Below are 24,083 nucleotides of genomic sequence, written 5' to 3' on the forward strand. Positions count from 1 at the left end.
GATGGGAGCCATGTTGATTTCTGGATGAACTGGGGAAAATCTATTGCAGGAAAGACTACAATGTCCCCTCCTCAGCTCAATGGAAGTACTGCCCATTTATCACGCTGCCGCCATGTCCTAGGTGCCATATAGAGCATGGAAACAGGCATGCTACTTGTAGTCAAATTCAGCAGCCAGCCAGCCAGCCAGGTGACAAGCCCAGGATGGCAGGGAAGACACTGACGTTCATGCAGCAGCTGCTACCATGCGCCAAGCACTGCCAGCCAGTTTCAGTTACATAATCATCATAAAAAGGCCTCCCTAGGTTTACAGATGGGGAAATTGAGGCTCAGAAGCAGGGTGACTTGCCCAAGGTCAGGTAGGCAGTAGTTCCTAGCAACCTAAAATTTCAGTTAGTTTTAGGTGCTGTCACAGATTGGGAGTGGCTGTCTCCTGGTGGGATGCGAGGGACAGAGGTGGGGACCCGGGCAGGAACTACACACCCAGGCTTGGCCATGGACCTGGTCTGTGACCTTCTGCTCTTCAGACCTCTGCTTCCCGCAAATTAAATGAGGGAGTCGACTCTTGGATCTCTCAAACCAGCTTCTGAAGGCAGCTCTAGACACCATGGTTTTAGTGTTTTTTTAAATGTAATTTCATTGGAATGCCTTTATTTTTATTTATAATTTTATTTCTCAACACGTAATACCTTCACATAGTTCGGAATTCAGAAGGCACAGAAGAGGAGGCAGGGAAGACTCCTCCCTCCCCGTTACCCCCAGCCTCCTTCCTCCTTGTCCCCTGCCTCCCTCCCCGGGGCGACAACTCTGAAATTTCCCGTGTGTCCTTCCAGAGGATATTCTCCTCCCCACCCACCCCAGCCCTGCCTGCTTTTTTGCACAAATAATTACATATTCTGCGCACCTTCTTGCTCCTTAATTTTTTCACATAAATTTGAAAAGATTTTGGAGAACATGCTTTGCCTGTCAAGGGTCCTAATTCCTTTTTTTATGGCTCCATAGACATTTGAAGGCCTTGAGCTCGGGTTTACCCTTCTGGATCGATAGCTAGAGGTCCCACTGTGCCATGTGGCCTACTGCCGGCCACCCCACAGCGTGTTTGCTACCTATGTCACCCTGCCCGGGGACGGGGCAGATGCTCTGGTCACTTACAGTTCTGGTATCCTGTCTTTCTCCCCGATCCTTAAACCTGAAGCCCTCTAACCTTGCTTTGGTGACCCATGGTGGGGGCAGAGTCAGCTCTGCGGGGCCAGCTGAGTCCCTAGCTAGGCCCCGCCTAAGCTTCTGATCGCCTGCCCTGTCTCTGTGTCTCTCTGCTCCAGTCGTGGCCATGGCCTCCGAGGATGACTTCCATCACAGTTCGAACTCCACCTACAGAACGGCAAGCAGCTCCCTCCGCACAGACCAGGAAGCACTGCTAGAGAAACTGCTCGACCGCCCCCCGCCCGGTCTGCAGAGGCCCGAGGACCGCTTCCATGGGGCCTACATCATCTTCTTCAGCTTGGGCATCGGCGGCCTCCTGCCGTGGAACTTCTTCATCACTGCCAAGGAGTACTGGATATTCAAGCTCCGCAACTGCTCCAGCCCAGCCTTGGGGGAGGAACCTGCGGGTTCGGACATCCTGGTAAGGGTGCGTGTGTCCTGAGAGTAGGGAACAGCTGGATGGGGCGACGGTACTTGGGTGTTCCGTTCCAGGATGGTTTGCAGCCTGCTGTGAATGTGGATGCAAACCAGTGCGTTGTGTGGAGCGCAGTAGACAGACCTCAGTCCTGACACATGTTTTATGCGGTGCAGCCTGCGGCCTGCTTACTGTTCAACTTGGGCAGCAGATGCAAGTGGGGAACCTAAGAACCCAGAGTTCATGACTCTAGGGATTTGAAAAGGTGGCTCTGATAGCAGTAAGTTCAGCTCTTCCGGAAAACTCCCCCAAAAGCGGTGGTAAAACGAGATGGAAGCTCATTTTTCTCTCCTGTTCAAGTCTGGAGGGGCCAGCCCAATGCTGGTATAATGTTCCATGTGGTCAGGAATCTCATTGCTCCACCACGTAGGGCTTCCATGGTCAAGGTCACTTCACAGTCCCAGATGGCTGTTGGTGCTCCAGCCATCACAGCAAGAGGAGGAGAGGCATGAGAACATTCCCAGAAGTAACACAGATTGCTTATGCTTCCATGGCATTGGGCGGAACTCGGTCACGTGACCACATGATCTGCAGAGGGGGCTGCAGAATGTAGCCTTTAGATGTAGTCATTATCCCAGAGAACTGTGTGCCCAGCTAAAATGGGAGGTTGTACAAGCTGTGGGAGACTGGGGGAACAAAGACTGGGCTATCACTAGTCTTGTCACCAGGGGAGAGATTACTGTGACTCAGAGCAGGTGGCCTACAAGGGAGGGGATCTTCCAGGTGGGAGGGAAAGCCTGAGCAGAGGCAGGATGGGGGGGGACGCTCAGGTGTGTGAGGGGCAGTAAGGCACTGGGTTTCCTATATGCGGGGTGCATGTAAATAAGGCTTGAGATCATTGCCTGGATGCTGAAGTCATTGCTTGGGCCTTGAATGCCAAGGTGAGGCATGGAAACTGTGTTCAGTGGGCAGTGGCACCACTCCCACCTCCCGCCGTCAGGGCTGCTCCCTTTGTGGCATGACTTTTCCCTTGGGCGGGGGCAGTGTTAAAGACAGAAATTACTCTACCGCCCGTTAAAACATAAGGAAGGCTGTACTCGAGGCTGTTGCAATAAGGAAGAGAGATCGGCTCAACTCCAGATACCGCAAGGACATGGGGGGTTTATAGCCGTGGAGCAGACTGAGAGCTCCGTGGACGGAAAATGAGAGGAATTAGTGGATGGAAAAAAGAGGAGCCATTAAGAGCAGGGGGCTTCTTGCTAAAGGCAGGTCAAGGGCATGCACACCAGGGGATGAGGAGCTTGCCCAGATTCCGAGGGTGGCCGGATATCTAGGGTCGGGGAGCTTCTCCATAAATGGACTCAGCAGGATTCTTGCTAGGCCTGGGCTGGGCAGGTAGAAGACAGGATGGAGGCCGCGGTCAAGGCCTAGTGCAGGAGAGGGCTCAGAGGTTCGGGCAATCTCTATCCGGAGCCTCAGTGTCCACAGCTGATCCAGTCTGTGTCTCCTTTCTCTTGGAAGCTCATGGCTGGGGAGAGCGTGGGCATCTCTGAAAGCACTCCAGGCTGGAGGGTTGCCAGCTGCCCTCTCCTCCGGACAAGAAGAGAGAGCCCTAGCAACCCTAGCCATACCCCTTGACTGGCCCAGGCAGTGGCCCACCACCCCTTTTCTGAAAGCACCTTTGAAATCCCTGTCCTAACCACAAAGAACTCTCCCCAGTCTTGTAGGGATAAATCCAACACACTGACCGGAGCGGCCCTACTGTCTGTCTCAGGGACCATACACGGCCACACATGGCACTCACACAGGGAGTTTTTAAAAATCCCAGTCTTAGCCCCACCACAGGGCTTGTAATTGAACTAGGCTGAGGTGTGGGAGGGACAGAGGTATTCCAAGACTTCGCACTCCCTCCTTTGGCCTCAGGCCCTTGGTTCTGACACCCTGCCAAGGCCTGTTTCTGCCAACTCAGGGATTCGAAGACGCCTCCCAGGGCCAGAGCAGTGCATGGCCAAAGAGGGGTCCTGGGAAGGGGGTCAGGACTTCAGAGCCTCCTACTCAAGGTGTGCTCCCTGGACCAGCATCACCTGGGAGCTTGTTAATGACAGGAGCCCCACTGCAGACCAGCTGAGTCAGCAGCTACCTGATACCAAGCCCCCCGGGTGACTGCCAGGCCCTTTAGAGTTTGAGAAACACTCTCCAGGGCGTGGCTTCCAGCCTACGGCTTGGGCTCCCACCTGCCTTTGCCAGCACCTCGCTCTCTGGCCTCCGGGCGGCCTCGTCTTCCTGGCATGGAACAGGAGGCTGCTACTACCACCAGCTTCTTAGGGTTGTTTCGAGGATTCGGTAAAGAATTCTGCACACCAGCACTGAGCTGTAAATGCTGTACAAACATTATTATCATTATGACCGCTTGGGGGATGGGGCACTGCCGAGCAGCATGTGGCCCTGTGTATTTCCAGACGTCTGGCTTCGCCGGGGTGCTTTATGATCCACTTTTCTATACCAGTGACTCAAGCATCCCAGTTCCTGCCAGCCTCAGTAAATTATCCAGCCCACTTGGGCTTCTTCCAGAAGATTCCTGTCTGTCTGGGCCAGCACCCGGCCGTGGCAGCCCCCGGGGCTGGACTGAGTGTGCACCTGTCCTGTCCTCTCCTCCGTCCATCTCCGCGGCCCCCCGGGGCAGGAGAGGAAGCCGAGGCCGGTGCCTGGGAGTGCGGCCGCACGCAGTGGACGTCTGCCTCGAGCTGCTCGAGCTGCAAGGCGGTCCCTTCCCAGCTGCAGGCACTTAGCATTCCAGGCCCTGCTAGGATGCTTTATTGCCTCTTTCCAAGTGCTGGCAGGTGCAGATGTAGTACCTGGGGCTGCGCGGAGCTCCTGGCTCTTGGCATCAGAGATGAGAGACCTGTCACCCCTCGATTCATGGGCCGGGTCTGGGAAGCAAGCATGCTGGGGCGTTTCTGCATTTTGCAGGCCATTTTTCTTTGCCTAATTCCTCATTCCTGCCACCCACCTCCCCAGTTCGTGCCCACTCTCTTCCTGATTCCCCTGCAAGAGGTGGTGGGCCTGCCCTGTCACCTGAGGGCCACTTTGGGGAAAGGAGGGGAGGAGTCAGATGGGTCTGTCTCCAGCCGGCCACCTGCAACTCAGTTAGCTCCGGGTGTTGGTTTTTTTCTGTACTTTCCTTTTAATATTTCCCAGGGACGGATACCATGGGCTAGGGAGTTTGGCTGAGTAAGCGTGTTGGTACAGACCCTCTTCCCCTCCAGTTTAGGTGACTTTCAAGGTCACCTCCCATCCCAGGCTCATTTCCTTCTGCCGTGGACAGTTTGGGGGATGGTTTAGAAAGCGTCCTGCTCACCTGCCCCCTCGACTATAGTCCCTGGAATAAGAACTTTGAATAAACCCACCACAGGCCTTCGGGCCCAGAGCCCAGAAAATTAGAGCATAAAAAAGGAAGAATTTCTCTGAAGAGGTGGTGCCACGGGGTGCCACGGTGGCCGCCATCTTCTGAGCCCGGCGCTGGGCCCGCAGTGCCGGCAGGGGTGTTAAACTCGCCGCTCATCAACTGTTTAGAAAAAAGCCACACTCAGAAATGTTCAGTCATCTGCCTCCAGTCACATAGCGGGCAAGGGCGGTAGAGAATATCACAGAGAATTCAGACGGACAGCTGATTGCAAAGTTGGTCAAGCTCAGAGACTGGTGTAGAGGGGACCGTTCTGGAGACGGGAGGGCCCCACCCCACCCTATCCTGCTGACTCTGCCAAATGGAGAGCCTGTCCTTGGCCTGGCTTCCTTTTCCACCCTGGGAGAACAGGTGCCTCAGCTCTACCCCTGGATCTGGACCCAGCTTCCAACTGTCATCGTCCCTGATCCCTTTCCTACCCTGCCCCCAGGTGCCCCCTTGGCTCTGGGGTCTCTATGCCGTCCCTGAACCTGTGGGGCTCTCCTCACCCTCCATTTGGCCTCTCCTGCAAACCTGTCTGGGCTCCCCCTGGGCCAGGGAGTATAAGCCAGACCTGCTCCTCTTTCTACCCCCTGAGAGGAGGGGGACCACACCTTCTCCTAGTCATTCCCTGCCATGAGACCCCCACGGCCTCCTCCTCACACATTCTTCTGATGTGCCTTGTCCTGTCCAGGGCTTGTCTCTGAGGGGACTGCAGGACATGACCAGGTCATGGGTGGGACCTACAGTCTTACTTGGTATCAGCAGAGCCTGGACCCAGGCCTGGCAGTCCGCTGCTGCCCTGTCCATCCCCCAACCAGAGGGAGCCCCACTCGCCCTGTCTGAGGAAGTGGAACCTCTCCTGCTGCCACCCGTCTGGGGTAGGGGATCCTGGGTCCCCAGAGCCCACTTCCTCCTCTGGTGCTTGCCACACGATTCATGGTATTGGGTGTCTGTTGTGAGGGGCTGCTGTGCCACACTCTGCCGACACTAGCTTGTTTCACCGCACAGAACCTCTGTGAGGTGGGAGTGTTATTATCTGTGATGAGAGGACCCAGTCCACAGATGGGCCTGCCTCCCCCACGAAACTGTGAGCTCTCCTACTCTATGTCCCGGTGCCCTTAGCACAACCTGCACAGTGCCCAGCACATAAAAGTAATAAGAGAAATCTGTCTCATTAGTTACTGAATGGCTGGCAAGGAAAGCCCCATCACCCTACTCCAAGATAGGGATGGCATAGGTCTGCAAAGAAGCAGAAGAAGATCTGGGGGTCATAGTGGCCACCACCAAAGCATTTCTTTCATGTGGATTGGCACAGACATGAAGTGAGATTTCTTTTTAAAAAATTTTTTAAATTTTAATTCAGTTAATTAACATATAAAGTATTACTGGTTTCAGAGGTACAGGTCTGTGATTCATCAGTCTTATATAACACCCAGTGCTCATTATATCACATGCCCTCCTTAATGTCCATCCCCCAGTTGCCCCATTCCTCCACACCCCCCCCCCGAAGTAATATTTCTTCTCTAGGGAACAGACCCAGACTGGCCTGGTTCAGTGGAATGAGGGAGGGGGTGTCCTAGGACGTCCCCTCATTATAGCACCTTAGTCCTGGCCCAACCCCTCAGCACCCCCCAAAAAAGCAGGAGAGCATGGCTTGGAAGCTGTCCTTATGAACAAGGGCAGACATCCCAGTTCAGAGAGGTAGGGTTAAAAGGAACCAGGATGAACTAGTTTGGAGAAGAGAAAACCTGAAGACAGATTCTCAGAAGCCTTGGCAGTGACCTGCGGACTTTACAAAGCCCCTGCCATGAAGCCCAGGCCTACACATCTTCAGACCTACCGTCTTTATCAGCAGGATAGCCTGGCGAATTAGGGACTGTCCTCCCCAGTTTCCTGATGTAAAAACTGAGGCTCACTGACCCATGGCCATTTGCTAGCAGGCGACAGAGCTAGGCCTGGGAGCAGTCTGGAGGTGAGCAGAGCCTGTGCTGCTAACCAGCATGCCCTCTGGCTTCTCCAGATACCTTGGTGGAATAGACTAGAATCCTCTGGGGAGATTTTAAAGCACACTCCCCCACCCCCAACCACCTGGCTGGTTCTGGTGCAGTGGAAGGAGGTGCCTGGGCACAAGCATTGTTAAGTTCTCCAGGAGAGGCCAACATGCAGCCCGTGATCCACATGAAACGTTACCACATGGGGGTAATGCAGAGCTGTTTTCTGCCCCCCACCAGAGCATCCACCCTATGGACTTGGGCTACATGATGAGAGTTCTCTGGAAGAACTTCCCCCAGAGAGGTTGTCAAAGCTCCACTCCAGACCCAGGTATCACTGGGAGGGCAGCTCTCTCACCATGTGCCAAGGGTGCTGGTTCATTCCTTAATCTGGCAGGATTTATTCAACAAACCGCTGTGTGCCAGAGGCTTTCTTTTCATTATCCATTTCCTTACTAGAGTCTCAAGGGATAGGTATTAGATCCATTTTACAGAGAAGGAAACCAAGGCTCAAAAAATGTACTTTGTTCCGACGCAGAAGGGCAGTGACAGCTGGGACGCAAACCGGGCTGTCTGAACCCAGGCCATCCGTGCTCAAGACCCTGTGCCCCACTCTGGCACTTCCAAGTGTTTCCAGACCGTTTCTGACCCATGCGTGTCTCCCCGGCAAGATTTCCTTGTCTCTAACGGAAACAGCAGCGTCCACACTCCAGAACAGTCTCTGGTTAGAGTTTTCAAGGAGGAACCAGTGATCATGCATGGTGACCTTTTAAGTGGCAAAAGCCAGGGAGGCTGAGGATGGAGAGCTGCCTTTGGATTTCACCTCCTGTAGGTCCTTGGTGGCCCTGGGGAGCACTGCCAAAGGGGAGGGACAGACGCTGGACTACAGGCTGCTAGCCCAGCTGGAGGATGGGGGTGCAGGGGAGGGATGCTGGAGGCAGCTTTCAAACTCATTCTAGAGGAGTGAGGCAGGAGTTCCGGGAAGTGGGACTGAGAAGGGGATGGATTTTCTTTGCTCTTCAGGAGAAATAGGAGGCAGCTTGTGTGCTTCTGCGAGTGGCCCAGTAGAGAGGGGAAGGCGGGTGCTGGGGCCCATGAGCACAGGGCATGGGCTCTGGGGCACAGTGGAGGGGGCCCAGAAAAGAATGCAGGTGAGGGGCGCGTGGGTGGCTCAGTTGGTTAGGCGTCTGCTTCAGCTCAGGTCACAATCTCAGGTCCTTGGGATTGAGCCCCGTATCAGCTCCTTGCTCAGCAGGAAGCCTGCTTTCCCTCTACCCCTTCCCCTTGCTTGTGTGCACTCTATCCCTCTGTCTCTCTGTTTCAAATAAATAAATAGAATCTTCAAAGAAAAAAAAATGCAGATGATTCATCCTTAGGAACAGGAGAGAAAGCAGCCAGAGATGAAAGGAAACAAATTGTAGCCATGACCCATCAGGAGATTTCACATCCTTTAGTGGGCTGCAACCTGTAATTTGAAAACCCCTGCTCTGCCTGTTTGCTGGCAGCGGCCATGAGGACGCTTTTCTGCCCTCATTTGACAGGGGAGGAAAATGGAAACAATAAGGAACTTGCTGACGGCACAGGGCTGTGAAGACAAGAGCAGGGTGGTGACCCAGGGGTATCTGAGTCTGCCTCGTGTTTCTGGGCACACTTGGCAAATGCCCAGATTCCCAGATCCGGCCACGCTGGCTCCGTCTCCCCACCATGGGCCTCTGCTACTGTTGCCAGGTTCTCCTGATAAATCGGGGAACCGCTCCCCCGTGCCACATGCTGTTCCTTGAGAAGCTTGCACCGTTCTGGGTGTGGCTGGATCACGGTGCTCCTGCAGGCCAATCCTAGAGCCACTCAGATCCCTCCAAATGGAAAACATGCAGGTGCACTCCATCTGGCAATCCACCTTTTAAGAGCAGAATTCCAAAGCCTGGGGCTAACCCCAGATCAAGGCAGGATTTGATCTGAGCCCTGTGCTCCCAGAAGGGGAGATGGCGGAGACAGTCCAGGGGTCTCCAGGTTTCCTGCCCAGGGCATGGGTGAGTGGCCGAGGGGCAGAGAGGGTGGGTCCCACCCTGCAGCTGCCTGGTAGTTTGGGCTAGCGGGATGGCTGCTCCCAAACCATTTTTAAAAATTAAAACCAAAAGTGAGTCATTTTTTTATTCCCTTGTCCACCCTCTGATTCCAACTGCAGACCCAGCCAGCATGCCATTCCCAATAAATATACCTGTGATGGCTTTTTCTTCTGTGTTTAGCTCTTGTTGTGTCTTGCAAAGGGAGAGAAAAAGCCCGACTAGAAACGCTGCAGTCATGACTTCAGTGACCTCAACTTCTCAGATTCTCTTTTTATTTTCTCTGTGGGTGCTCATGGCTTCCGCTGCCCCTCCGTGCCTTGCTCTCTGGCCCCCCGGACTATCGATCGCTCCCACCCCACCCTGCTCTCCCTTCGATTTTGCTTCCTCCCACACTCATCCTTGGAATCCAGAGGCGATTTCCTTCACAAATTAGCACATGGCCTGGGCCTTAAGTGCTCGAGTGTCTCCTTAACGTGATTGATCATCGAGTGTATCCGGAGAGCAGAGCCAGATCAGTCTTTGCCAGGTGCCTTCACTGCAGGCGTCATCATGTGGTGGTGGCGAGGGCTGAGGAGGGGTCCTAGCTGGCCTCCCCGGGGTCCTCTGTGTGTGCACACCCGCACTCACCCGCCTGCGGCAGCCTGGGAGCCTGGGAGCCTGGGACTTTAGCCTCTCTCTGCAAGTATGTTGGGTAAGCAAGTGCTGGCTGGGTCTTCTCAGGACTCCCTCTTCTCCCTCTTCCTGGTGGTTTTCCTGGGTTTCCTCCTATGGAGAGCAGCTGGAGCACCCCCAGACCACCTCCTCTTTACCCACATGCTGTCTGCCTGGGCCCTGTCCCCCGCTCTCCACCCTGGGACACCAAAGCATGTCGGCCCTCTGTGGGGTGCAAAAGCCACCCCTTCTGGCAAGGGCTGTGTGGGTAAGTGGGGAGTCTTCTTGGAAGGCCTCCTCTTCCTCCTCGCCCTGGCCACGTGGTCAGGCTGCAGAAGAGGAAGGACAGCCAAGCCCAAGCATCAGCAGTGACCGAGCCCCGAATCAGTGGCCACCCCCCAGGGGTCAGGGTCCCTTGCATGTGGACTGACGAGGCTCCCTGTGACTCTGTCCCCTCCCTTGAACTGGTTCTGAGCCATTTCTCTACCTGCTGAGGTTTCAGCCTGAAGTGTGGGTAGGGGAATAGAAAGGATGAACATCAAAGGCCAGCTTGCCTTGTTTGGGTGGGGTTTGGTGGAGGGGTGGGGCAAAGGGTCGGCAGAAGTCCTGTTTCCATTTTCCATGCTCATCTCCAGTGGTGGAAAGACCTGAGATTCGGAAGAGCTGGTTCTGTTTCTTACCGTGTTTCAAATTTGCTGGGTGACTTAGGACTCTATTTCCTTATCTAAGAAACTTGGTGGAGGTTGGCAAACTTTCTTTGCAAACGGCCAGATGGCATGTGATCTCTGTTGCAGCTACTCTGCTCTGCACCATGGATAATCCGTAAGCAAATGGGCCTGACAAGTTTCTAGTCTTTATAAAAATGGAGGTGGGCTGATTTGGCCTTGGGAGCAGTTGACTGCCCACCCCTGGACCAGACACTCCCTTGCAGGTCTTTCCCGACTAGTGTTCCAAGATATGTTAGAGAGGGACCTACTGTGCTGAATTTCTATTTGGAACGTGGATCACTGCCTGACATTGTGTGTTTGTGTATGCATTCACCGACCGTCTCTTGACCAGACCATCCGTTCCCTGAAAGCAGGAAATTGGACTGGATCCCATGTGCCTAGAATATCTATTGGGTTCAGCAAATACGTGCAGACTGGTGAGTTAATCTGTGTTTGTGGAGGGCCTGTCTGGCACTGGACTGGCGAGGAGAGGGGAACGGGAGGAGGACCCTGCTCCCCGGATTGGGCACCAGGGTCTCACACTCAGGGGTTCGGGATTGTGATGGAATTATTTTACAGGCAGACCTAGGTGACACTGGAGCAGACGCCCTCCACTGCCCAGTTAGCTGTGCATGCTGCTGGTAACAGGTCGGCTGTGCCCGAAACTTCAGGGTCCCCTTTGTGTTCCTCAGTCCTCCACCCCCACACTCGGTCTGTCAGCAAGTTTTGTTGATTCCACCTTCCCAAACATCTCAGATACCTCTGGTTGCCTTCTCCATGACCAGCTCCCCAGCCCCAGCCTTCCTGGCCGCTGGCTCCCAGGGCGCCCCTGCAAACCAGGGTCCACGGAGGCTGCAGAGGTGGTCTCTCTAAGATGTAAAATGGAAAGACTGTCTACTGCACCAGGTAAGGGGGCAGAGCTCTGCGGACAGAGGGCTGGGTTTGAGCTGTGTAATTTCGGGCAAGTGTCTGACCTTTCTGAGCCTCAGTTTCCTCATCTGCAACAGGACTGGTCCCTGGGAGTGTGCTGTAAGGATCAGGGGAGTGAATACATGACCAGCCCTCAGAACAGCAGAGCATGGGGAGGGCTTCGTGACTATGCACCAGTACCAAGTTTCCCAGCCGCTTAGGGTCCGGCAGTAGCTTCCTGTCACACTTAGAATAAGATCCAAACTCCGACCCCAGCCTGTTCGCCCCGGCCTGTCCCTGCCTCCAGCCCAGTCTCCCTACTCTCCCCCTTACTCCCTAAATCCAGGATCAGCCTGGTTTGCCCGGAGCTCCAACGCACCAAACTCTCTCCTGCCTTGGGGCCAATCACATGCTGTTCCCTCTGTCCAGAATGCTTTTCCCCTCGCCCCTCGCTTGGCCTATCCTCAGGTCCAAACATCAGCTCCTTCACCGTCACCAACATCAGCACCCCCCCGCCCCCGCCCAACTAGGCTCTATTATAGCTCCTTACTTGGTTTTTCTGTTCATCGCATTTAATGTAACATGCATCTTTTCTTTTCTGAGCTTGCTGTTTACTCCTTTTCCTGCCTCCCTCCCTAGAGCCGAATGGCCTCCCAGCCCCCAGCACATGGTGGCACTTACAAGGTGCTGAGCCGTGTCTGTCGAATAAGTGAGTGGCCTCTCGCAGATCAGCTGTCTTTACTGTGTCTTGAGTGAAGAAATGAATGGATCCATGAGTAGCCACTGCCACCTGCTGCTCCCCCTCGATTCCTTCCACCTTCTCTGGGCAGGTGGCCCCTCTGTGCCCAGCACTAAGCCTCTGTGTGCTGCTCAGAAGCCTTCTTCCATGGCTCCCCAGTTCCTTCTGAGACGAGCACCCCTCTTCAGCCTGGTACTGGATATCATCCATAGCCTCCCCTCTGGGACTCCCTCACCTCCCAGGCGCCTTCATTTAACCAAAATGGAGCCCCTGGGTTGTCCTGGAAGTGATCCAAAGAAGGAAGGGGGACAGTGCACTGAGGAGCCCAAGGAGGACCAAGGGGCGAGGCTACAGAGAGAAGTAGGGGAGGCAGCGGGGCCCCTGCGAGGCAGGCAAGGACCAGACACATGAGGGTGGCTTGGAGTCAGGGAGGCAAAGGGCCAGGCCCGAGGAGGAGCTTGAGCCGTGGGAACCTGGGGTGGGCAGAAGGGAGTCCTGGGGGTGAGGGTGGGAGCCTGAGCCAATGTCCTTTGCTAGGGATGTGGGGACTGGCAGGTGAGCGACCTGGGGTGTGGGTGAAGGAAAGCAGAGAAACTTGGAGCAGGAGCACTGAGAAAAGCGGGGGCAGACCATGGAGCCTGTGCGCAGGTGGCTGGGGGTGCTCTTGAAGGCCTTTGTTGGGGAGCTTGGAGCTGGGGCTCAGCAGGCTACCCAGGCAGGATGGGTGGCAGGTGGTGAAAATGTTCTGGAGGCAGGGATGGATGCAGGTACGGGGCTCATGGAAGCCAGGGGTGATGAGCTTCCCAAGGCAGGAGTGTGGCACAGGGACGGAGGAGAGTCGGGGTGGGGCTCAGGAGGTGCCTCTGGTGGCAGAGTGAGGTGGGCCCAGCTGCCAAGAAGGAGGGGGAGGGGAGGAAGGGGAAGGAGGGAAAGGAGGAGGAAGGGTGACCTGGGAGTTTAGGCGAGGAGCCACAGAAGGGCAGGTGTGGCCGACTCTTATGGCTGGCTCCTGTGGCCAGCTCTAGTGGCTGAGACACCAGAGCTGGGTAGCTCAGAACAGCAGTGTTTTAGTCACAGGATTCTGGGGGCCAGAAGCCCCAAAGAAGCCAGCAGGACCGTGCCTGCCCCAGAGGCTCTGGGAAGACTCTTGCTTGCGTCTTCCAGGTTCTGGGGGCTCCCAGCAGTCCTTGGCATTCCACGGCTGGTGACAGTGTAATTCCGATCTCTGCCTCTATTCGCATGGCTGTCTCCTGGCCTCCGTCTGCGCACCCTCTCCTGCTTCTGAGGACACCCGTCCTTGGGTTGGGGCTCACCCAGATCCAGGATGACCTCATCTTAACTGGTGATGTCTGCCAGGACTTGTTCCAAATCAGGTCACATCCGGAGGTTCTGGGGAGACATGAACTGGGGGGAATACTGTTCAGCCCACTACAGCCGCGGGGGGCACGTGATGTCAGGAGCATGACCAGGCCTTAGTAACGGGTCAGCTGCAAAGAGGCCCCTTTGAAGGAGTCTTTCCCAGAGCAGCCTGGGAGAGGGCAAGGTGTGAGCACTGAAGGCATGGGCTGCCTGTCTAGGGGGTTTAGGGCAAAGGGAAGGAGGGGCCTTGTGGCTGAAAACCTTGAGGTCAGAGGTTTTTATTTCCTTAGACGAGAAGGAAGGCCCAGCAGCGAAGGAGAGAGAGAAAATGCAAGCATGGAGGGTGAGCATTCATGGTACTCGTGGAAGTCAGCAAAGGCTGGGGGAGAAAAGGTGTACTCCACAGGGCTCTACACAGAGGCAGGGACCATAGGGAGGCTTATTCCAGTCAATCTCGCAACTCTGCTTATCTTCTGGCAGGGATTCCAGGAAGGTGTAAAAAAGGATTGCAGGCTAATGAGGGCCTCCAGGCCACTAAAGACCAAGATTTATAGAGGCCCCAGGGAGCCGGAGCGGAAGATGGTCCATGAGGCGGAGAGTTAGTGGGCTGCTGTTAGAGCCTGGAGCCGTGTGCACAGGTCTGATGGCTGGGTCTATCTGGCTAGCATCTTTCAGGACCTTACCTGTCTGATTCTGACTCGGCTTTGCTCTGCCCTTGGGCCCCTGGCCACCTATCACACCTGGGTGGATGGGGGCTCCTGTGTCGCTCACCTGTCCAGGCCCTGGAACAGGCATCTTCCAGCTGGCCCTCCCAGCTCATCAACAACCCATTTAGCTTTCCTGGGCCAGTGTCCCCGAACACAGGGCCTCGGAACCTAACGACAGGACTCCAGCTGCACCCCTGGGGAACACCTGCCTTCTGCTCCCTTCCCGGCCGATGCCAGGGCAAGGGCGCCTCCCTGCCGCAGCCCAGGCCGGAGAGCTCCGCGGTCGGAAGGCAGCAAGTTTGCAGCAGCAAACTATTCTTGGCTCCAGCCTGCTCGCGGCTGCTAATTTCATGCCCCTGTGATCCAGGTAACGCTTTGCTGCCTCGAGCTGCCACCCCCGGGCCTGAATCGCTTTTTCTCGCCCCGCAGGAGCCAGCTGCCTCTGCTCTCGAGCTCTCGAGGTGGGGGCTGTACGAGGCAGCCTCTGAGCCGCTGGGCTGCGGGTTAGCCTGCCGCAGCTCGTGACTAATTTGCTGCACTTATTTCAAAGTGCCCAAATAGCATTCAGGGGAGAAGCAGCTTAAACCGGGGCCTGCCAGAGATAAACGGGCTCATTTCGGGGCCTCCCTGCCCGAAGAAACCTCTTTACCTGGACGCTGAGCCCGGAATTAAATTCTTCCAGAAGAGATGCTTAGTACGGAGCCGCTCAGCGTGGCGGAGGAGGGGAAATGTTCCCCCTCTCGTAAAATGGGCCTCACATCTGGCCAGCTGGCCCTGGTGGGTTTTTAAATTGTGTTTGAAGAGCGGCTCTCCCCTTTGCTGTGTTCTCAAGCCAGGCCAGAGTGGAACAGATGAACATGACTTTCCCATCTCCATCACCAGGGGATCAGGCGTTCCGCACCCAGGCCAGAGTGGGGCTCCCCGGCACCTGCCAGGCACCCCGCCCTACCGGGGGTCTGGGTTTTGAGCCCCGCCTCCGCTGGGCCTGGGGGTGGAGCAGGGCTCTGTGGGGAGTCAGCACAGGTGGGGGTGAGGGGTAAGCTGGAAGCCTGCCTGGCTCTTCCCGATGCTCATGTCCTCTGGACCGTGTTCTGTGCTCCGCAGCAGACCGTGTCTGTCCATTTCGGGTGGCTACAGAAGCAAGGGCTCTTCTCCTCCGGATCTTTTTCCTTTTAACTCTACTCAGAACCATCGCCCTGTAGAAATGGCCTGGGAATGGACCGTGGAGTTTAAGGAGCAGAGAGTGAACTGCAGAGGGGAGAGAAATCAAACCCCATCATTCGCTGGCTTGGGCAGGTCACCCATGTATGAGGGTTGGGGCAGAGGGAAGACACCGCCCTGGTGGGACCCTGGAGTCTGCAGCTGACAGCTACTCACAGCTGGGAAGGCCCGTAGGCTGCCAGTGCTGGCCACTGGGTCCTCAGTGTCATGGCGCAATCCCAGGGACAGAGTTTGAGCCTGTGCGTCTGTGGGGCAGGCTCCCTCAGCTAGAGCATTGAAATGTCCCCCCAGCCCTGCCCTGCATCAAAAGATCTGCCATCAGCACATGCCAGGCAGGCACCTCTGTGTGGTTCATCCACCTGTTAGCCTCAGGCTTCTTATCTATAAAATGGGAGCAAACCCAGCTCTGCCTGCCCTTACAGGCTGCGTTAAGAGCAAAGGGACTGGGGTCTCTGGGGGCCGTTTTGTTCCCTGGCAGTTCCCTGGCACTCTGTGGGGCTTCTGTGCCACCGCTTGGCTTACCTGCCCCGTGCCAAGGATGACTTTAGTGTGACCAGGGTGACCAGGTAACTGGGGGCTGAGCCCTGCCCAAGCCCCAGGGAATTGCAGCCTGCTGGGAGATGGTGGAGGGCGGGGAGCTTGGAGGAGATACACAAGGAGCAGAAGTTTTCCTCTTTCTTCCTCAGCTGGGCCTCGCCTCCCATCAGGCTGGCGAATTCAGAACAGTGACTGGTGGGACTGCTGTCCGCCATCAGCACCCTGAAAGGGAGGGGTGAGTGCCGTGGCTCCGTGGCCGCCTGTCCTGGGATGTCTGGGTTGAATGCACTGCACAGTACATTTGGTTCCTGTCGATGCCAAGGAAGGCCTTGGGAAGTCTGTTCTAATAAAGGCACTTGTGTCTGAGTCGCAACTGGCAAAGAAGCAGCCCTCCGGGCCTTTGAATGTGCTGCTCCCGCCACTTGGAGTGCAGGCTCTCTCCCCGCCTCCCCATATCCATCTGGCAAACTTCCCCCAGCTGTTCAGGCTGCGGTCCAAGAGGGTCTCTTGTGGGAAGCACCCCCAGACCCCTCCTTCCTTCCTCCATACCTTGTGTCCCCTGTGCTCTAGCTGCAGGCCAGTGCCAGACTACAAGCTCCCAGAGGGCATACACCAAGCCACCAGCACGGTGCGGGGCACACGGGGGTGGCCGCATCTTCAGGGAACTACGGGACAGGTTGCTGATTGGGTGGGCCGCGGCTGCCGGCCAGTCAGACAGCCGTAGGATGACCAGCCTCTGGGGCTCCTGACGGCCAAGGCAGAGAACCCCACTCCGAGAGGCCCCGTCATCCCCTTGTGCCCTGCCCTGCAGCTCCCACCTGTCTTCCAGCTCTGCCTGCTTGCTACGTCACAGTGTCTCCTACCTGTGGGAAGGACCCCCCAGGACGTAGGTTTTCCGTGGACCGTAGAAACAGGGCTGCCTTGTGGCACGACCGTGAGGGGCTTCATTCATCACGTTGCTTCAGGATTGGCACTCCCTGTGGGTGTGCAAGGCATAGCCTCCACCTTCACCCGAGGTGGCCCAGTGCCCCTGCCCCGGGGCTCTCCCTGTCCCTCCACTCCTGCATGTCCGGCACTGGCCTTTGGGGTCTTTGGGTCCACCTCTAGAGGTAGAGGCCATGTTCATCAATCACGTGGGGCACATGGTATGGTAATAACAACAGAGCCTCTCAAGGGAGCTCCTAGGAACCAGGCCCAAGTGCGGGCAAATTGTGGCATGAATCCTCCCCACACCTTGCATGACATGAGATCGGATTGCTTTGGAGGGGGCAGGATGGTTACCAATGTGTTTGAACCAATATTCAAATGTTTTTACATCGCCTGGAATAAAATGGGAGAAGGGGGCCCCAACATCCCTTGCAGGCGAATGAGACAAACGCAGAAAGGACAGACGAGCTACTGGTCTGCCAAGGGCGCAGTCCAGGATGGAAACTAGGGCCTTCACTGCTGAATGTTTCTTAGAAAGGAGCCCAAGGCCACCCATTGTGTGTGAATACCATCTCAGGTGCCCCGTCCTAGGGAAGCAAGAGTGGGGGAAAAGAGAAGTGAGGTAGGGATGGGAGAGAGCAGATGCAGGCTGGCCACAGCTTTGCAACAAAACACAGCCGGCTGCTCGGGTGCCCAGCATGCATCCGGAGAAGCCACATGAAGCCACATGCCGCCGCCCCCTCCCCCCCATCGTAGACCAGTTGACTGGGGGAGAAGAAAGTCAAGAAGTTTATCTCTTGTCTTCTTCCCATTTCCTGCCTCTCTTTGGTCAAAGCATATGTCCTGGGGCTTTTCCTGTCCCCACTTCAGAGAGTATCTCACCGGACCCCGGGCAGTGCTTTGATTTCAGCGAAGGATTCGATGAGGAAAGGCTAAGCGGACTGATGTCTGCAAGTATAACCTTTGTTTCCCTCATGGGCAGATACATTGGTCTTCGTATCTGACGAGATCACGGTGAACTATCCCTGTCTTCATCGAGAAACTGAATGTAAACTATAAGAAGTCAGCAACATACAAAAAACTCTGGATAGTTTTTAGGATAGATAGGAACTCAGCTGCCCACAACCCTCATTCATTAAGGATGTATTGCCGTGGGGCGCCTGGGTGTCTCAGTGGTTAAGGCCTCTGCCTTCGGCTCAGGTCATGATCTCAGGGTCCTGGGATCGAGTCCCGCATCGGGCTCTCTGCTTCGCAGGGAGCCTGCCTCCTCCTCCTCTCTCTCTCTGCCTGCCTCTCTGCCTACTTGTGATTTGTCTGTCAAATAAATTAAAAAAAAAAAAAAGGATGTATTGCCGTGTAACAAAATGCTACACACTCCACAGGGTTAACATGACACACAGTTATTATCTCACAGTGTCTGTGGGCCAGGAGTCAGGGCACGGCTGGATGGAGTTCTCGTCTCTGGGTCGTACACAGCCACAATCAAGGGCTTAGCTGGGGCTGCGGTCTCCCTGGAGGCTCGGTTGGAGAAGGACCACGTCTAGGCTTCCTTGAGTTGTCGGCAGAATCCAGTTCCTTGCAGTCGTAGGACTGAGAGCTTCAGTTTCTTGCTGGATGTTGGCCAGAAATCTCTCTGAGCAACCAGGGGTCACCTGTAGTTCTTGCCACTTGGGGTTCCCCTGATGGCCGCTTGTATCCTCAGAGCCATCAAGGGAGGAAAAAAAGGGGGGGGTCCAACAAGACAGGTGCTACATCTCGTGTAACGTTGTCCCATATGCATCGCTGTGTATGGCCGCCCCTTTGCTGTATTCTCTTGGCTAGAAGCAAGTCACAGGTCCCACCCACACTTAGCAGAGGGCATCCCCTACAAGGGTGGGAGCACAGGAGGCTGGGACTGTGGGGGCCCCTTAGAGAATCTGCTCACCACGTTTTGTTAGAACTCTACTTACAGGCAAAAGCATCAAATAAGTTACCCGCCCCCTCAACAGGTTTATATCAGGAACTAAGTTAAAAAAAAAAAACAAAACCAAAACTCCATGGGGTGTGCTGAGTCAGCCTACGCAACCGTCTACAGTCCCCAGTCTGTGCCAGTAGAGAAACAGGCCACAGTCCAGTCCATTCCGCCCCTCCTGCATGTTATTTCAAAAGACAAGAAAATGGGCTCCGTCAACAGAAAGGGAGGCAGAGCCTTACTCCAGCCTTACTCCGTTGTCAATATTTAAAAAGCTTTCACCATTAAAAGGACAATTCTCTGCTTAAATATCAACAAACCAGAACATTCAATTACCTAGAAAATCCCCATTCCTAAAATGTTCAGGGAACCCGAGCCTGCTCAAAAAAAACAAAGACAGAGATTCTGCGTCCCATGCAGTGGTTGTTCGTAGACTTGCGTGGAATGAGTGAGCAGCCACTGAATTGAAGGGACCCCCGTCGGGGTGGGGAGGGGGGCTCAGATTCGGGGCTGTCTTGGTTGGCCCCCACCTGCGGCTGTCTCTTCCTTGGGGCCTTTCTCCGTGGCTCCTGCCTGCCTGGCCTCACGTAGGCTCAGCCACTGTGTCAAGACGTAATTGACTGAGTGCCTCGGGCCAGTCCAGGCTCTGCTGAGCCCATCAGGGCAGGAACAATGAGGTGGCACCTCAAAGGAGGGAGGCTGTTTCTAAGGCTCATGGTTGATGGCCCGCAGTCGCTGTGATTACCATTTTAATTGCACGGCCACCACTACCTGATATTCAGGATGCAGATTTCAAAGACCACAAAGCACTCTGCAGGCTTTAAAAAGGGACCCTGGAACAATCAGTTTCAGACCAGAAGGAGCTCATTATGATATCTTTCTCTCGTGGGCTCCATGTTGCAATCAGACTCTCCCAGAAAGGACAGATCTGACCGTCCATATCAAGGTCTGACTCAGATCCCACCTCCTCTGGGACTTTTCCCCAAACCCGTACTCCTTCCCATTCTCTCATGTGACCCTGGTCCCACTCCCTGACCCGGAACCCCTTCTAAAACTCACCACTCCTACCTCTGATTTGGCAAAAAAAACAAACAAAAGAAAAAACCCACAAAATTCTGACATCTCTCCCCGTGGTGTTTTGAGATGGAAATACCTTCACACTCTATCTTACACTCCCAGTGGGATGCTTCCTTCTTAGTGGCCGGGAGGCGTGTCTCGTTCTTTGTCGTGATCCGTACAACTGCCACAGTGCTCTGTGCTCTGGTGAGGCTTTTGCACGCCTGTCCCTTGCGCTTGGCACATTTGTAACTCAAAACACTGCCTAAGTTAAGTCCAATTTTGTGAGCTTTCCAGAGGAGAACGTTCACAGCTGCTTTTTTCTTTTTCAGAGCGAACAGTATATTTAATAAAAAGCCTTTGTATTGGGCACATAGGAAATGCTTAATACGTGTGATCTGTTCTCATGGCTTAGAACCCGCAATCAGTACCAACCTGGGGTTCATGAGTTGACAGTGACCCAAGCCAAGATATGTCAGCCCTTCCTGATTTTTTTTTTTTTTTTAAAGACAGGTATATTGAGGAATAACGGATACGCAGTAACATCTGTCCTCGTGAGTGGACAGTTCCGAGTTTGGAGAACTGGGCACAATTGCCATACAGTTTCTTTAGCCATAAGTTCCCGCACGTTCTGATCAGGAGCTCTTCATCGTGTGGCCTCCTGCACGCTTTGTCTGGAGTACTTGGCACCCGCTTCCAGAAAAAAATGCCCTTTTCTCTTCTCTCGGCCAGTCTAGGAGCCATTTCCCACTTGACCTCCGGGGAGCATCTCTCCTGAGGGGGCAAATCCGGAGTCAGAACAAAGGGTCCCCACGGGGGTCAGGGTTGGTGTAGTTCTAAGAGGCCTCACTTGGTGGCAAGAACACTGGAATGTGGTTGGGTCATAACAAAGCGCATTTGGATCACTGAAATTTGGCGGGAGGCAGAGCAGGCTGGCAGGACACGTCCTGACCATGTGCACGTGCTCACAGTTGGGTCCTGTCCACACTGGCTGTCCGTGGGTGGGACAGGTAGAGGAGGGGAGAGCATGGGCTGCAGACCGTTAGGAGCCTCTCTGAGGGCAGGGACAATGTCGTATCCTGACTTACGTCCCCAGCACTTCGCATGGCTTGTATTGGTGTCTGTTGAGGGACCTAGTAAGTGGTCGTAGTCACCATGGGGCAGGGCCACACCATCTTGGAGCAGACCTGTCCATCACGCGCTGGTTTCTGAAGACAGTAGGGAGGGGAGGGGCGCGGTCTCTGCTCTCCAGGGAGCCCTCCTGTCCATCCGTGGTGACATCAGCAGCCCCCTCACTTCTGTGCTTGCAGAACTACTTTGAGAGCTACCTGACCGTTGCCTCCACCGTCTCCAGTGTGCTGTGCCTCATGGCGAACTTCCTGCTCGTCAACAGGTAGGCCTCGTCCCTCCCTCTGCCAGCCCTGCCCTGTGCCTCCAGCCCTCTCCCAGTGCCTGTCGCTCATGGCTGCTGGTGTGGGCTGCTGGTTTTCAGCTGCTGCAGGGGCAGGCCCCCAAGCAGGAGTCCGGCAGGAAAGACCGAAAGGTCAGACAGGCGAGCCAGGGCCCCGTCGAGGGAAGCCAGGACCGGGAGCTGGACTTTCACTTCCCAGCCACATGCTAGGACCCTGTGTCAGCAGCCAGCAGCAGGCATGTGGGGACCCTCCTCTTCCTCCTTTTCCATCTGGGGAGCCTGTCTGTTACCAGCTGCCTGAGTTGCAGACGGTGTGGCCAGAGGCCAGCATGTGGATGGTGGGGGTGGGCCCGGGGGGAGGGGTGGGCAAGACCTGTGGAAGCTGGTCTTTTTTAACATTTTTAAAATGTATTTATTTTAGAGATAGAGGTGGCGAGAGCCGGCAGGGAGGAGCAGAGCGAGAGGGACAAGCAGACTCTACTGAGCGCAGAGCCCAACGCAGAACTCGATCCCACGACCCTGAGATCATGACCTGAGCTGAAATCAACAGTCAGACACTTAACTGACGGACCCACCTGCAAGCAGTTCTGAGAGTGTCAAGAGCCTGGCTCCCCATGATTCTGGCTCTCGCTCCACGGAATGGGCCGCCAGCTCATGTGCTGACTACTCATAGAGGCCCTGTGGGGACCTCCTGACACTGTGTTAGAGTAGGGGTTGGGAGAGAGCGCCATGGCTGCGCTGTGGCGGAAGAAATGATGCAGGAGACAGCCAGGCAAGTTAGCATGGCCCTTGGACTCCACCGGGGGACTCTTGTTCTCCATTGAGGTTTGCAGGAGCACTAGCCCTAGCTCCTTGGCCCACATTTCCCCTAAGCTACCAATAGGAACCTGGGCTCCTCTGGACCCAGCCACCTGGAACCTTAGATCCCCGATGGCCAATCAGGTTTACCCAGCTCTGCTAACTTTGCAGTGCCGGCCTGGATCTCTGGTGGAACAGGTCTCCGAGGCAGGTCTTGCCTCAGGCAGTGTGCTGGGACTGATGGGTGGGGTCTGCTCTGAGCATGGGAGGAGAGAAGCAGCATGTGGGCTAAGCCTGGATAGACTGGTCCTTCCAAACATATTATGCAATGGGGCTATTGCAATTATCTGTCGTGGCATTCAAGTGATCCCCAAGCATGGTCGCGGTTTAAACACTAACAGTATGAGTCTGTCTCACGATCTGGGCGCCATCCGGCTAGTTGGCAGCTCTGTCTTCCTGCCCCTCATGTGGTCGCAGACAGTGCGGCTGGAGCTGCTGGCCCTTCCCTGGCCCCCATCTCCTTCTCCTCTCGTCTCCCCTCCCCTCCCCATGGTCTCTTGCACGGTGGTCTCAGGTAGTAGGACTTTCCATCTCGTGGCTGAAGAGCAGGTGCTTGAACAAGCAAGGCAGAAGCTACATGGTTTCTGTAAGCTAGTCTCTGTGGCCGCACGGTGTCACTTAAGCCAGACTTGGCTGGGCAAGCGCTCCCCAAGGTCACTTGGTTTTGAGGGGATGTAGACCCACCTGTCGATGGAAGGAGAGACAAAGAATTTGCACCCATTTAAAAACCAAAGTACAGGGCACCTGGGTGGCTCAGTGGGTTAAGCCGCTGCCTTCGGCTCGGGTCGTGGTCTCAGAGTCCTGGGATCGAGTCCCGCATCGGGCTCTCTGCTCAGCGGGGAGCCTGCTTCCCTCTCTCTCTCTCTCTTTCTCTCTCTCTCTCTGCCTGCCTCTCTGTCTACTTGTGATCTCTCTCTGTCAAATAAATAAATAAAATCTTTAAAAACCAAAGTACAGGCCGTAAGGGCAAAGAGCACACTGGGGCTCAGATGGCCTTGAGATAAGCCTGCTGACCCTCACCTTGCCTCCTCCTGCCTTCCCCTGGCACACGGGGCTACCCTCCATGTCCTCAAAGGTGGGGCGCAGCCTCCAGAGCACGCCCCCCCAGGAGGAATGAGTGGAGGAATGGAACTCAGAGCAGGGCCAAGTGTTCCCTCCACACTCCTGGTCCCTGGAGGGAAGAGCTGTAGGAGAGAAGGCAAGAAGAAGGGAAGGGAACAGAAAGGAGGAGGATGAGGAAGAGGGGGTGACAGCCAAGGTGGTGGAGGGCCCCTTGGTCTCTCACCACCCCCTCCTTTCTAAGACTTTCTCGTGACCCTCTCTGTCCACTTGCCTGGCTGGCCTGGGGACACAGGTTTGTCCAGCGGAGACAGCCCGGGCTCATGTAAGTGAGAGCCCCCGCCCCCTTCTAGATCTGGCGCCAGTGTCTGAACTATAACAAGGGGTGATGCCTGGTGACACACAATAACCCGAGAGGGAGGCCCTGACATGAGCCCCTTTCCAGGGGGAAGTCAGGAGCTATACCCAAGACCACAGGACCAGTGCAGGGTGGCCCAGGCTGGCGTTGTGCGTCCACTGTGGTCATGAGATCCAGCAGGCCAGAAGCCGGCCTGGGACAGTGGTCAGCAACAGGGAAGGTTGGTCCTCAGGACACTCAGGTAGCACTTCAGAGCACTCGTACCCCTTAGAGCTTTGTCTCCTTTAATCCTCCCAACAGCTGGAGAGCGGGAAACTCAGTACCTTGCTTTACAGATGGGAAGATAGGCACACGGAGGTCAAATTCACAGGGTGAGTCCAGACGGGAACTGGGACCCTCCTCACCCCACACTTGTACTTGGAAACTCTGGGTCCCCCAGCTCCTCCCTGTGGCCAGAGCCACACCTCAGAGCCTTCTGCCCTGGCTTCAGGCAGCTGGAAGGAAGGAGGTGGTA

General features: G+C 55.4%; 1 protein-coding gene across 1 annotated transcript in view; it reads left to right on the plus strand.

The window, feature by feature from the left end:
* The first annotated feature begins 1,329 nt into the window (after positions 1-1,329).
* Positions 1,330-24,083, plus strand: part of LOC111145212 (solute carrier family 29 member 3) — a 37,500-nt gene continuing 14,746 nt past the window's right edge. The window contains exons 1-2 of the mRNA XM_022499946.1: positions 1,330-1,623; positions 21,194-21,276. Coding sequence (XP_022355654.1) covers positions 1,330-1,623; positions 21,194-21,276 — 377 coding nt within the window. The remainder of the gene's footprint in view (positions 1,624-21,193; positions 21,277-24,083) is intronic.

The sequence above is a fragment of the Enhydra lutris genome, unplaced genomic scaffold (genome assembly GCF_002288905.1).
Source record: "Enhydra lutris kenyoni isolate GAN:26980312 unplaced genomic scaffold, ASM228890v2 scaffoldscaffold12, whole genome shotgun sequence".
NCBI classification, from domain to species: domain Eukaryota; kingdom Metazoa; phylum Chordata; class Mammalia; order Carnivora; family Mustelidae; genus Enhydra; species Enhydra lutris.